The following is a 15,532-nucleotide window of genomic DNA, read 5'->3' as shown; positions in this document are numbered from 1 at the left end:
TCGGTTTGGCTGAAATTAAAGTTAAGCTTAATAACTGGATAGTTTATTTAACTTTAATGTTGTACTGGAGAGCTGTCAGTATATTTGTAAATTAATCATTCACTCGTCTTTATTCCTTTATATACCAGCTTCTTTTCCAGAGCTGTGCTTTGTGCTGTCACGGTTGGTAGGTGACAGGAGCTATGCTGAGGCAAGGGCCTAAAAGACTACCACAATAAAAATCAGAAGTAACAAATCACAGAGACACAGACAACAAAGGAGGCAGGAATGCATAGAATCTCAAGGAACTGAACATAAATCAAACTATAACCATGAACAGAACTAGATGTAAAACTAAAACCAGTGAATATAAATATAAATAAACCAACCAGGAAATACCATTACTTGAAAAATAAAAAACTCAAAACTTTCATACACTACAGGAAACTATGAATGACAACAGTATTAAATAATAAAATTTGAAAGTCCAAAACAAAAAATGCTGGGCCACAGACCCAGGATAATGACAATTACACCACTATCCTTGTTTATACAAGTCTGGTTGGATCTATGCTTTCAAATTGGAACTTACTGGCAAATTCTAGCCCTACAATGGTGTCACGATACGTGGAAGCAGTGCTGTGTGGCTTGTGGAGGAAGGGAGGACCCAAACGCAGGAAGCAGGAGCAGGTGGAGGTATGAAACACAACGAGGCTTTATTGTGGCTGAACAAAATAAATACATGAACCAAAAGAAGAAAACAAAACTAAAGGAAACCTGAACTGGGAGGAAACTGAGGGAATACAAAAAAGATTGGAGAATGCAGAAACAAAACGCTGCCACGAAAGACAACAAGACTCTGACATCTAACAAGGGGAAAACCGAGACAAAAAATCCAAAGAGGGGATGAGGGATGAGTGGAAACAGCCTGGGCAAACAGGTGAACAGAATAACTAACAAGACTCAGGGAAGTAAAACAAAACATAATGCACAAGAGACAGGGGATGTCAAAATAAAACAGGAAGTGAGAAGACTGATTCACAAATGCAAACTTGGCACCACATCAAGAGGACACAGACCAGTCACGGCACAGGGAGACAGACACTATGAAAATTAAACAAAAGAAACTCACACAGAGGGGAAACACTTTGGGATGAAACACAGGGAGAAATAAGGTGTAAAGCAATGGGAACTAACTAAGAATGCATAAGGGGAACACATGAAGCAATATAACTAAACAAAACAGTAACAATAACGGTAACATAACTACAAAAGACCATAAAATAAGAAACAAGGGGTCTCAGGTAAATGGACTGGTTTTAAATTGCACTTTTCTATTGTACTCGAGCACTCAAAGCACTTTTATACAACGTGCCTCATTCACCGATTTATACAAGCACTTTTATCTACACCTAAGTGCTTTCTGTCTAACATTCACATACATTCACACACCAATGAACACACTGCAGAGCAACTTGGGGTTCAGTATCTTGCTCAGAGATACTTTGGCATGCAGACTGAAGTGGCCAGAAATCGAACCATCGACCTTCCGATTAGTAGATAACCTGCTCTATTTCTGAAGCTACAGCCACCCCAATCCTGTACAGGTACAATCTGAATGTTGCACCAGAATTCAAGTCTCATCAGACCAGACAATTTTTTTCCCAATCTTCTATTGTCCAGTTTTAGTGAGTCCATGCAAATTGTAGGGTCAGTTTCCTGATCTAAACCGGCAGGAGTGGCACCTGGTGTGGTCTTTTGCTGCTGTATCCCATCTACTTCAATGTTCAACATATTGTGCTCTCAATATGTTGAACAGAGTGGTTACAACCAAGGTTGTAACGAGTGGTTATTTGAGTTATTGTTGCCCATTCTCCTCTGACCTCTGACATCAACCAGACATTTTGGCCCAAAGAACTGGCGCTCACTGAATTTTGTTTTTTGTTTTTTGTTTTTCTTTATCTAGAGATGGTTGTGAAGGAAAATTGCAACAGATCACCATTTTCTGAAAATTTCTCAAACCAGCCAATCTAGCATCAACAGCCATACCATGTTAAATGTCATTTCAATCACTCAAGTCTCATTCTTACTGATACTCAGTTTACAATTAAGCAGACTGTCTTGACCAGGGGTGCCAAATACGTCGATCTCGATCTACTGGTTGATCGCAAGTAGGGTTTAATATTTTTCCCAAAAATGACATGAATCAAATCCCAGGAAAAGACGAGCCATTTCCCGGGAATCCCGGGAAAAAGTTTTTTTTTTTTTTTTTAATTTTAATTAGGCCTTCTGTAGCCTGTGTCGGGCTTAACCTATTTTGATATTGTAGAGGTAGCGTTCCAGCTATGTCCTGTTATGCCCAGTAGGGGGCAACGTTGGCTTGATTAATGCAATAAAACCTACAGCTATACGGTGTTGTATCGTTCCTCAACACTCCCTTAACAAATATAATTTGAATATTCCTGCATTGTACCAAGCTATTTTACAATTGCTGGTGCAAAACAATACGGTTCATCTCCACACAGCATTGATAAAGGCTCAGCTACTTCCACTGTCCACAATGCACACCGTTCCACCAGTGGAATGCTGTAATAGTCATTGAAAAGTTAACTACCGTACTACACTATAATATGACATAACACAGGGCCTTGAGTAATGCACTATGACTTGGTCATTGCCATTCTGGCAACAACAAATTTATAACGCCGTGTCTAAGGGTTAAAGTAGGTTCGTTGTGAATCGTCTTTTGAAAAACTGGCCGCCAAGCCTAAAAAATATACATTTTACTCAACTCCATTTTAAAAGCGAAATATGTTAAAGTAATCTATTTCATGATACTTTCTTCACACATTAGGCCCGTATCCTAATTCATGATTGTTAGTAAGCGGCTGCAAACGAGGAAAAGAAACACTCGAAGTTAAACAGATATTTCTTTATTGTTCAGGGCAGGCATATTTTATAGGCTATATAATGCAATATAACAATATATAATATAAAATTATATAATACAAAATACCTTAGGCTAAACACACTGCCTACGATTTCAACAAATTAAAGAGGAAAAACGTACAACTGTGTAATACCTCTATTAAAACGCTTGAGATGAAGGCTGAAGCCTTAAACGGAGGCTAAACGTGCCTGAAATGAAGAGTAATGCTTTTTGCATTAAACGAACCCTTCTCTCAATATTTTCTGAAGCTTTCTTTTCTTTCACACGACTTTTTTCGCAGTTTCCCGTCTTAACGTTTCCCGGGAAATGGTTCTGATCGCATTTCCCGGGAATCCCGGATCCCGGGATTAAACCCTAATCGCAAAAGGGGTGCAGGTAGATCGCACGGAACTCCCAATGAAGTTGGGGAAAAAATGTAGATTACACGGCATTAAAAGAAGTAGAAGATGGATCATAAACCATTATCCATCCGTTTCGTTACCACCGTACGCATGCGCATTAAACCACGCTAGCTTTGCTAATAGCTCGCAAGCTGAAAAAGTATGGGCACCCCTGGTCTTGACCATGTCTACATGCCTAAATACAGTGCGTTGCTATCATGTGAGTGGCTGATTAGATATCTGTGTTAAGAAGCAATTGAACAAGTGAATGAAGTGGCTGGTAAGTGTACATGAAGTATATGGAGTCTGTATCAACATTTTATGGTGTTTTCATTCAAAGGTTTTCATTCAAATGCAATATTTTCACAATCAGAGATGTTTCCCTCAAAGGACTAAGACCTAAACAAGATACCCTTTCAACAACAATTTGGTGGTTTTGTTTTTAATAACTTAAAACTAAAGGGATTTACACATAAACAAAGTAAAAATGCATTCAAATTCAGGCAATCTTAGGCAGTACAGAAAACAAGCTCACAGAAAGAATAGAAAGTGTTTTTAGTGACAAACAGGGCTTAGAACACATTAAGAAAAGTGTAACAATCAACGTTACAGATCAGAACAACAGGGATGACAAAAAGTTTGAGGTTGCTTCTGGTTGTTTGCGTGCATATTGCTTGTAAGAAAAAAACAAAAGCATTTATTTAGGCTGGGGAGGAAAGTACTCACGAATTGTTAAATCCATCACTTGAGAGGCCAAGCAGAAGACAGGATGATCATACATCTCTCTCTTTTTCCCTATAAAGAAAGAGGGAGGATACCGAGGCATGCGAAAGGCCAGGGTCAGAGAGAACGTGCACAGTGGTCACTAGGGTTTGACCAATATGATATTTTGTACTACCATTTATTATCTTACATTTCCCCCAATATCTTGCAAGAAAATTGAAACTTTGTGTACTTTTCTAACCATATATTGTATGAAAGGCACAATATGTATCATTTTGAAATTTGTATGCATTGTCAGTGAATGAATCAGAACTATGTGGTATACTAGAGGGTCCAGATCCCCAAGGTCCCTGAGAGCCCTATGTATACTACATATGATTTGAGTCTACATACTTTTGATTCAGTTACAATCCCTCATCTTGTGGCCCCTGTGTTATAAATGCAAAAATATAGGTCATGAAACTTTACTTTTTTAGCATGTGGCGACTATAACTGAGGGATGTTAATTGATAGTTTGACCGATTGTTGTTTGCTTTGGAAACTTATTTGTGTTAAGGTTTTGTTTTACAAATAGTACAGTTACAACTTTGCATATTCAATTCAGTTAAATTCAGTTTTATTTATATAGCTCCAAATCAGAACAACAGTTGTTTCAGCTAACTAACTGGGCGTGTGTAAGATTTCTCTCTTATGTCAGGTTAATTGGGAGTCTAAATTGACTGAAGTTGTGAATGGTTGTCTAGCTTTCTGTGTTAGCTCTGTCATGGACTAGTGAACTGTCAGGGTTTATCCAGCCTCAGCTTTCAGCTGGGATACACTCCAGCACGACTGCAACCCAATGTTGGATAAGCAGTTAAGAAGATGGATGGATGGATGGATGGATGGATGGATGGATGGATCAATGGCAAAATTTGATCAAAGGTCAGTTGGCATTTCACTTAGAATTAACAGTGCAGTCTTCCTTTGAGCCATTAGTTTGACATCAACAAAATATGGCAAGTACTTAATAAATTAGAATGCTAGACAAAGCATATTTGAGTGTTTTCATACAAATATGCCATTAAATCCTCACATTTAATACCTAAGTTGAGGACCAAACTGAACAAAATGTCTTATTGGTCTACCCTTATATTTCACAGTATCCAGAATATGTTTGTAGCTAGGTGGGAACTGTGTCAAAGTGAGAAAATTGGCGTTGTTGATACAAGTCAGGATGGACTTATGTTTTCAAAGAGAGATAGACATAGCGTGGACCATATCAACTGTGTGTGAGGTAGATTCAGGGATTGGCTATGGTGTCTACTTTGGATTAACCTGCCAAGCAGGGGTAAAATCTGAGATATCAGCATTTTTTTCTCAGATATGAAAATAACTACACCAGTATGCAAGTAAGGTGTGATTGCTTGATATTCCTCTGTACAACTTTCCAAGGTCCCTCAGAGTCTTCAACAGTGTGACTGGGTCTTTACACACATTAATGCTAACTGAACAATGAAAATTTGGGAAATGCTATTTGTTTGCTGTCTTGTGTTTCTATCACCGGTGACCTAAATGAACATCTTCCACCTGATCTTATCTGAATGCATTTCAAATATTTCCATTATACTGTGTCTGACAGTCAAGGCAGTTAATGACTTGAATTTCAGATATATTTCAGCATCTTACATGAATGTAATCAAACAGGATTGTTAGATTTGATTTCTGTGTATAAAAAGTATCCTGAGAATAATAATATCTGTTCTTAGTACATAAAAAATATAGGTACTGTAGACTACTTCAGAAGAAAAATTGAATGTGGGAAAACTAGCTCAGCGCTGAACAGCAATGAATACGCTAACTTGCTGGGCTGTTGTATAGTTAGTGTATGTTTTATTTAGTGTATTTGGCAAGCAAAGGCTTAGGCTTTGGAACTTTAAAGAAATAATAAAAATCTTTGGTAACTATATGATAAATCAGAAAATGAAAGACTTCATAATAACGTTGACATCTTAGAGCTCTACCACATGACCAAGCTTGGGTAACCATAGCAACTTGGCTTTGCTAACTTTGCCTTGCACTGAAAATAAGCCCTTCATTCTAATGTCAGATGTTTAGGGTCACATATAGCAGATGAAAACTACGTAAAATCATCTTCAGATTCTGAAGAATTATAACAAATAAAAAAAAACCAACAACAACAATAAAGAACAAAAACAAAGGAGAGGGGAGTGTTCTAACACAGTTTATGATTCATCGTTTTAGGGGTCTGCAATGTCTGTGATGCCTACTACAGAAAACCCACACCATGCAAGAGACAAAAAATAAAATAAAATTCCTGCCACAAGCGACAGTCTCATCATGTCTTGTTTACTGGCCTTTCTCTTTTCAAACAGAAGATATTAAAATGCAGAAAAATATGGAAAGCAGAAAACTGAGTGTGGAAGGAAGATGGGGGAAGAAGACAAATCTTCTCAGTTACCAGGCAAGCCAAAGAGAGGCCATGTAGGACTCAGCTGAAAGAGAAGCTGAGGTATGGTGTAAGAAGTCAGCAAGACTGAATTGAATGCATTTTTACTTACTGTAAATGTCCTAGTAAAATAGGATAAAGGAAAAAATAAATGGCTGCTGTCACCTAGCATACCACTTTTGATTGAGTATATACACCTATGGCAATGGGATAGAAACCACCTGAATTCAAAGATCAAGAAGTGTCGACCAATACTTTTTTCCATATAATGCATTAGACAGCTTCACTTTAACTGTTCTTGTTGCAACATTTCAAATAATGCCTGCAAAACCAATGAGAAGTAGACCCCTGACTTCTACAGTTTATCACTGTTTGAGGTTTGTTTTGTCAAATTTACTTTTTATAATCAGACTTCAGTGTTTTATAAGCTTATCAACGCTAATCACATACCGTAACCTTAATTTTAAATGCCCTGCCCCACTAAGAAAAAAATCCCCTCAATACTGCACTTGAAGTCTGTGATGATTCTGAATACCATATTAATGTATATTTCTTTTCTTTCCTGTTTGATTCCTTTTTCTTTCTTCTATAAATATGATGTATTCTTCATTTGACTGTATTTATCTGACAGTTGCCACAAGAAGCAAATGGAATTTCCAAATAGACAATAAATGTTACTACTACTACTAGTAGATCAAGACAGGGTTCCTATGCTGTGTTCTTACTACATTAGTACAAACACAAATAAACTGTCAGAGTAATAACGTACCTTCAAGTTTGGCATACTCTGACAGACGCTGGTAGTTGACTTGAGCTGCCTGTTCCAGACACTTACGGATCACAGCTTTGACTTCCTCTTGTGGGACGGGGGTGACAATATCCTTCATTAAAACCTTATGCAAAAGACACAGCAAAATTGTTAACTTTTTTTTGAAGAACTTACAAAACCTACCTTATTTGCAAGTGATATTAATGTTTGATGTGTATCTGGATAATATTAAATGCTTTTCAGTACAAGATGCACAAATGTACATTTGAAAAAACATGTCCTCAGGCCTAAATGACAAAATTACTCCATATGTCCCATTATGTTTTAGATTTAGTTGACTTAATATTGAGATTTTTTTAATTATTACTTTCAACATTCATTGTTTTCAACAGTTTGTTAGGCTTTCGCTCCAAAACATTCTGGTTATTTTCAAGAAAAGATGACAGTTTGGCTAATATATATTGTTTCAAGGCACATTTCTGCAGACTTCAGCAGGTTTAAGTGTGCACAATTTGTGAAGGTAAACAGCATCTATTCCAGTACATTAAAGGAAACCTGGCAAATCTACAAGTAGTAGAAAGATCAACATTGGAAAAATATTGGAGGTTCAGTATTGTATGGTTGTATGGTCATTCAAAAAGAGTGACCACAAAGCAGGTATGCAGTCTTATATGTATTGTTCTGTGCTATAAGTAACTTACCCTTTCAAGCAAGGACAGAGTGGCCTTCAGTGCTCCTTCTGGCCTTCCAAACGGAAAACAATACCTGATGAAGGAGAAAAATGTTTTTGTTTTTTTTAACCCTCAACAGTCCAATTTGACAATCTCTCAGCACATGGTTGAGACAATGTTTCCTACCGGAAGTGTGTTATCTGGTTTTCCAGAAGCACCCGTAGCCTCTCCTTGATTTCCTCAAAACGCTCCTTCTCCTCAAAAGTGACTGTGCCAATACCGTCAGGCCTGAAACACAGAAGTCTTTGCAATAACTGCAGTGAAGGTTTCTACCATCTCCCTAGTTGAGCTTTTCATCACAAATGTCAAGATACCTATATTTTCCATGTATTACGTAAATTCAGATAACGAAAAATTGTGTTAGCATATCCTTATACCTGGAATTTGTGAGAATTTTCATCTAATGTGTGATTCAGAAATAAATTTAATTTTTTGTTAGCTTGTGCTCTTGAAATGAAAAAAAAATCACCCAGTATTTATTGTTTGACCCATAAAATCTATTCATTCTTTATATATTTTTTAAATAAATGGTGTTCATCTAATTAGAATTCATAAGTAAGTCTAACAGATGATGCCTAGATTAAAGCAAAATTATGCTTTAGGTCCGGTTTTACAAAAAACATAGCCTGGTCCCAGACTAAAACTGCCATTTGAGCCATCCTATTTCAGAATGACTTAAAATTCTAAAAGGTTTATAATTAAAACAGTTATAGATGAAGGATTAGACTTACACTAGGACCAAATTGAAACTTAAATTAATCTGTAACTGAGGCAACTTTCCATAGCAGGATCATTCCATATAAAATCAACATAATCTGTAAAAAGCTTCCATTTGCATCCTTCATAATGAGGTTATTTAACTGACAATAACTTTAGAACAATTAATGAAGTCATGTAATTTTTTATCTTTATGCTATTAAAAACATTCTGAGTTAAAGGCTCTCAGAGCACACGGGGTGGGTGAAAACCATCACAATGTCTTACATATAGGAACTTGACACATCGTCCACTGGCAAACCAGAATCAAGTAGTTGTGCCTATAACTGAAGCAGGCAATTAGGCAATAACACACTGAGCTGCTTTCACATTGCAGTACTTCAAATGCAAGAATTCCCTCACAGATATTTCACAATCTACTGTAAATGTTTAGGAACCACACCAACTCAGACCATGTAAAAGGACTGAGCAGGGTCACCAAGTGTTGAGGCCCAGAGTGCGTAAAAGTTGCCAAAGCTCTGCTAACTCAGTAACTGCAGCGTTCCAATCCTTTTTGACATTAAAATCAGCACAAAAACTGTGCATAAGGAGCCTCGTGGCATGGTAAACAGCTTGGTTCTTATATAGCACTTTTGTACACTGCATGAGCACTCAAAGCATGTCATGCAGCATGTCTCATTCTCACACAAACAAGCATTTTCTACATTTAATTGCTTTCTATCTAACATTCACACATTGATACATGCATCAGAAGTAACCTGGGATTCAGTATCTTGCCCAAGGATGTTTGAGCATGCAAAAATGGAACAGCCAGGGATCAAACCACCAACCTTCCAATTAGTGGAAGACCTGCTCTACTCCTAGAGCCACAGCCACCCCAACTTTTTTTAAACTTCTAAATCACCTTAAGAAAGTGGGCACACACAAATCACAACTGGTAATTTTTATATTTTAACCTACAATTCAATTCAATTTTATTTATATAGTACCAAATCACAACAAACAGTCGCCTCAAGGTACTTTATATTGTAGGTAAAGACCCTACAGTAATTACAGAGAAAACCCAACAGTCAAAGCAACCCCCTATGAGCGAGCACTTGGCGACAATGGGAAGGAAAAACTGCCTTTTAACAGGAAGAAACCTCCGGCAGAACCAGGCTCAGGGAGGGGCAGTCATCTGCCGTATCTGGTTGGGGCTGAGGGGAAAGAGACAGGACGAAAGACATGCTGTGGAAGAGAGCCAGAGATTAATAGTAAATAATGATTAGTTGAGCGTGGGTTTTAAACAGAATAAAAAGAGGTGAATGAAAAGAAACACCCAGTGCATCATGGAATGCACCCAGCAGCCTAGGCCTATTGCAGCATAACTAAGGGATGGTTCAGGGTCACCTGATCCAGCCCTAACTATAAGCTTTATAAAAAAGGAATGAGAGGGTGTCTGTCTCCTAAATCCAAATTAGGAGCTGGTTCAACAGAAGAGGGACTTTTAAGTATCCTAGGAACCACAAGTAAGCCAGCTGTCTGAGAGCGAAGTGCTGGTAGTATGAGGTCTTTAAGATAAGATGGGGCCTGATTATTCAAGACCTTGTATGTGAGAAGAAGGATATTAAATTCTATTCTAGATTTAACAGGGAGCCAATGAAGAAAAGCCAATATGGGAGAAATCTGCTCTCTCTTTCCAGTCCCTGTTTGTACTAAGCCTGCAGCATTTTGTATCAGCTGACGGCTTTTCGGGGTTTTTTAAGGGAATACTGTTAAGTCTTCAGTTTCTATGCTATATGTTAGGACAAAATCCAGAGTATGATTAAAGTGGGTGGGCTCATTTACATTTTGAGAGAAGTCAGCTGAATCTAATGATAGATTAAATGCAATGTTGAGGCTGTCATTTTCAGCATCTACATGGATGTTAAATTCACCCACTCAATTCTTTTACCTGAACTGAGCATTAAATAAGACAGAAACTCTGAGTAAGGCCCAGGTGGACAATAGATATTAACAAATAAAACAAGTTTTTGAATTTGCCAATAAGGGTGGACAAGGCTAAGAGTCAGAGTTTCAAATGAATTAAAACTCTGTCTCATCCTTTGATTAATTAATAAGCTGAAGTGGAAGATTGCTGCAAATCCTCCTCCACATTTAACTGTTTTACTTTTTGGTGCAGTTGAGAATGTTATATTGCTTTTTTCTTTTTTAATCTGTATGCTTAAATAGTTCTTTGCTAATTTTTGGTAATCTAGGAGCAGGCAATGCTTTTTTTGACACCCAGCAATTCAAGGAGAACATGCGGCTAAACATGTCGCTCCTGGTCTGATTGGGGAGGGGCCCAGAGAAAACTACAGAGTCCGACATTGTTTTTGCATCTGTGTGTCTACGCTGAGCGGGAGAGGAGGGACTACAGACACATCACACAGTATGTACACAAACACGAGAGAGGGAGAGGCTCCTGCAAAGTTCGCTCAGAGACAGGAATAAGCTAGAGGAAGTTGCATTTTACATAGAGGTTATACACCTGAATGTTGAGGAAAATGAGTGACAGAAAACAACAAAGTTTGGACACATTCAGGGCTGGACTGGGACAAAAAAATCAGCCCTGGCATTTTTGGCTTACACTGTAAACCCAGATTTTGATTCCACTTAAAAATATTGAGTTCAAATTACTTAAAATTGCCTAGAATGTGAACATTACTTGTTAATGCTGAGTAGACTGTACTTTTTGATGGTCTATCTTATTTTAATCGTGTGTTTGAGTTCAAACAACTCAATATCATGAAGTTTTGCACCTGCTAAAAATCTAGTTTATACCAGTTTTAACAGACTGGATCAACACACAGCTGCATGGTGGCATGATGGTTAGTAGTGCTACCTCACAGGTAGCATGCAATCTAGAAGGTCTGGGTTCAATTCCGGCTTGGCCCAGGCCTCTTGCTGTTTGGAATAGTAGACAGAGTTTTTGTTCACAACGTTCTCTCGTATAGTTTTTTATTTTTCCATGGACAAATGTTATTTGTAAATGTTAATGTACCAGCATTCAGCAGGGCTGAGTTTTATCATGTTTATTGACCAACTTTTAAACAGACACAGTTCAACACTGTAAAAAATAATTGTGCTACTGGGCAGCATGGTGGTGTGGTGGTTAGCACTGCTGCCTCACAGCTGGAAAAGCTATCTGATAGTTTGGGTTCAATTCCACCTTAGACCGGGACTCCCACAATCTGAAGATATGCAGTTACTGGGGTTAGGTCAATTGGTCTCTCTAAAATTGCCCACAGGTGTGAATGGTTGTCTGTGTCAGCCCTGCAACAGGCTGGTGACTTGTACGGGGTGTACCCTGCATCTTACTGCCTTGTCAGCTGGGATAGGCTCCATCCCACACAACCATGAAAAGGATAGGGGGAATTGATTGATCAAAAGACATTTTATTTTTTCATGAACTATAAAAGATAAGTTTGGTCAATTAGAACATACAATTTAGTTCAACTGGAAATGGAGTAGTGCTTACTTAACAGGCTGAGTTAAATAAACTGTTTCATTATTTAAAAAATTTAAGGCAATGAGTTACCTTGGTTTTTTTAAGTAGATTCAACTTATCCGGGTTTACAGTGTAGACCGGCCCGCAACTATGTCTTAAAAGCATTTGACACTGTCTTACTCTTATTCAATGTGAGCATACCTTTTACTAGTAATACTTTTCTACTTTTTTACACTTACTTTAGTAATGCTTAAATTGCAAAGCTTTTACTTATCATTCAGCAGTTTTAAAATCTGTTATTTCACCTGTTTGAGTACTTTTAAAAACATGTTTAATCAGCATAGAGGCTGCAAATTCAAACTACTGTGCAGCCTTTCGGCACACCTTTAACCTAAACATCTAAAATGCTATGATGTAGCCTAAAATGGACACTTGCTGCTCATGCAACACTTCACGGCCTTGACCGTTTGCTATTTTATCAGATTTAAGGTGCTGTGGCTGCCAGATTTTGGGAAGTATGCAAATACCAATAAATATTGATACTAATCAATCGCCAATGCCCATCATTCTCATGTAATACAGCTAATGTTACCTCCATCACCTCAAAGTCCCTCTATTATCCTGCTTATGTACTACACTTTACTGCTCACTCTGTCCCTTGGTTTCCAACACCTGCATCTCTGGCTGCTCCTCTCCCCATCTTCATCTACAGCAGAGCCAGCCCAAGCCTTGAAGGGGCCCTAAGCAAGATCTGATTTGGGACCCCCTTCATACCACTTCATTGTCCCCTGAACTTAACCGTTATTAATGCTGGAAGGTTAAAGTTGACTATTAATTTTTTTAGGATGCATTATTGTTTCAGGCTTTTCAATTACATTTTTCTGTTCAATTTTATTATACAGCGCCAACTCACAACAAACAGGCGCCTCAAGGCACTTTATACTGTGAGGTAAAGACCCCACAATAATTACAGAGAAAACCCAACATTCATCCTAATCTTAAAAATAGAGAGGGTGTCTGTCTCCTGAATCCAAGCTGGGAGCTGGTTCCACAGAAGAGGGGCCTGAAAGCTGAAGGCTCTGCCTCCCATTCTACTCTTAAGTATCTTAGGAACCACAAGTAAGCCAGCAGTCTGAGAGTGCTCTATTGGGGTGATACGGTACTATGAGACAATGAAGAGAAGCCAATATGTGAGAAATCTGCTCTCTCTTACTAGTCCCTGTCAGTACTCTACTCTTGGATCAGCTGAAGGCTTTTCAGGGAGCTTTTAGGACAGCCTGATAATAATGAATTACAATCGTCCAGCCTAGAAGTAATAAATGCATGAATTAGCTTTTCAGCATCTCTCTGAGACAGAAATATTAGAGTGTAGCCTACTGATTAAATTACTGTTGTTACAAGTGTACAAATATAGACAGAATAGTCTCTTCTTTCTTTTAGGAAATCGGCATTTGTAAAAAATTAAAACAAAACAAAAAAGTTTCATGACAAATGTGGGTGAGCTTGGGGGCCCCCTGGTGGTCAGAGGTCCCTATGCAGCGGCATATGTCGCCTATGCCTCGGGCCGGCTCTGCCTACAGCCTGCTGTTGCTGGAGCATTGCTGTTACAGAGGATGTGGAGGCTACAGCAGTGAACATGTCTGTGATCTTTGTACATTTTGTAGCATCTACAGAGACATTCTTCAAATTCTTTGCACGTAACTTCTCTGCTCCCCCTTTCTGCTGCTTCGGTTTCTCTGTATTGCCTCTCCTTTAACACACGCGCTCAACACTGAAACTACTAGCAGGAGTTACAGGGCACCATGTAGAAAAGGGGTGGGGCCACTTTCATCCTATATCCTCATTGGTTCCATCCACTGTCTATATTGAAGATGGGCCAATGGGCCGCCCCCTCTAAATTGTGGGCCGGTCTCTTAGGAAAAAAAAAAAAAGGGAAGGAAAAAAAAATCCAACAGCATCGGCCCCTGCGGACTGTCGGCCCACCGGGCAAATGCCTGGTACGCCCAATTACCAGTCCAGCCCTGGACACATTGTAATGTGATAGACAGGCAGAGTGCAGACTGTGCAAAGTTAAAATTTCATATCGCGCAGGCTCCACAAACAACTTGCACTGGCATATGCAAACTCTTTATCCATCAGTGCAATTAGAACAAAACAGGGCAGGCCATATCAGGAAGGAGAAACAGGATCAACCCCTCAAAAGCCCTTGGTTTTTATGAGTGCCAAACTTCACTAGACTTGCAAAAACTGTCCACTGGATGCTGCCTTTTTTGTTTGTTTGTTTTGTAATTTGAATTTATTATATATATATATATATATATATATATATATATATATATATATATATATATATATATATATATATAAATCCCAGCTTGCCCTCCAAGCCCGGGTCCTCTACCAGAGGCCTGGGAGCTTAAGGGTCCTGCTCAGTATCAGAGATCTCAGATTTCGTTCCAGGAATCTGCTGGAGCCATTCTCCCAGTTTGGGGGTCACTGCCCCAAGTGTTCTGATTACCACGGGGACCACTGTTACCTTAATCTTCCACATCCTTTCCAGCTCCTATCTGAGCTCTTGGTATTTATAGAGCTTCTCATGTTCCTTTTTCTTGATGTTGCTGTCACTTGGTATTGCAATGTCTATCTCTTCGACCTTCTGCCTTTATTTGCCCACCACTACAATGTTTGGTTGTTTGTCTGTCTGTATCTGGCAGTCCCACAGGATCTTAGCTCTGTTGTTCTCAACCACCCTCCAGGTCATATTCGGCACAGATGTTCCTGTATACTATGTCGGCCACTTGGTTATGGCGTTCCATGTATGCCCTGCCTACTAGCATCTTGCATGTCAAATGTCTCAGGGCCATCTCTGTACAGCCTGCACCTGGGGTATTGCCTTATGTGATAGACCCCAGCCTCTATGAATCTTGTGCTTAGAGCTTGTTCCTGTGCTACCATGATTAGTGTCTCTGTCCTGTCTCAGTCCAGCTTTGTCCAGCCATTGGTAGGATTTTTCTGTGTCAGCCACTTCTTCTATCTGCCAGTGGTACATGCCATGCAGAGGCCTGTCCTTCCATGATGGTTCCTGTTCTTCTTCTTCTTCTTTCTTGGGTTTCTGCTGCCTGAGGTACTCACTAAGCACATGACCCTTTGTGGCCATCTTCCTGATGTATTCATGGATCTTTGTTGTTTTGTCTGGGATAGTTGTTCTGACACTCACTAGTCCTCGGCCATCTTCCTTCTACTTAGTGTACAGTCTCAGGGTGCTGGATTTGGGATGAAACCCTCCATGCACAGTAAGGAGCTTTCTTGTCTTGACATCAGTGGCTTCTATTTCCTCCTTTGGCCAGCTTATTATCCCAGCAGGGTAT

The 15,532-nt window shown here is 39.0% G+C and overlaps 1 protein-coding gene across 1 annotated transcript in view; it reads right to left on the bottom strand.

Annotated features, from left to right (window-relative positions):
- The window catches only part of cadpsa (Ca2+-dependent activator protein for secretion a), a 479,373-nt gene that overhangs the window by 206,707 nt on the left and 257,134 nt on the right, over positions 1-15,532 (bottom strand). The window contains exons 15-17 of the mRNA XM_030723859.1: positions 8,105-8,206; positions 7,949-8,012; positions 7,248-7,371 (exon numbers count right to left, since the gene is read on the bottom strand). Coding sequence (XP_030579719.1) covers positions 7,248-7,371; positions 7,949-8,012; positions 8,105-8,206 — 290 coding nt within the window. The remainder of the gene's footprint in view (positions 1-7,247; positions 7,372-7,948; positions 8,013-8,104; positions 8,207-15,532) is intronic.

This window comes from Archocentrus centrarchus, unplaced genomic scaffold (assembly GCF_007364275.1).
Source record: "Archocentrus centrarchus isolate MPI-CPG fArcCen1 unplaced genomic scaffold, fArcCen1 scaffold_29_ctg1, whole genome shotgun sequence".
Classification (NCBI taxonomy): domain Eukaryota; kingdom Metazoa; phylum Chordata; class Actinopteri; order Cichliformes; family Cichlidae; genus Archocentrus; species Archocentrus centrarchus.
The sequence above is the reverse complement of the archived record's forward strand: the minus strand, read 5'-3'. Positions and strand labels throughout refer to the sequence as shown.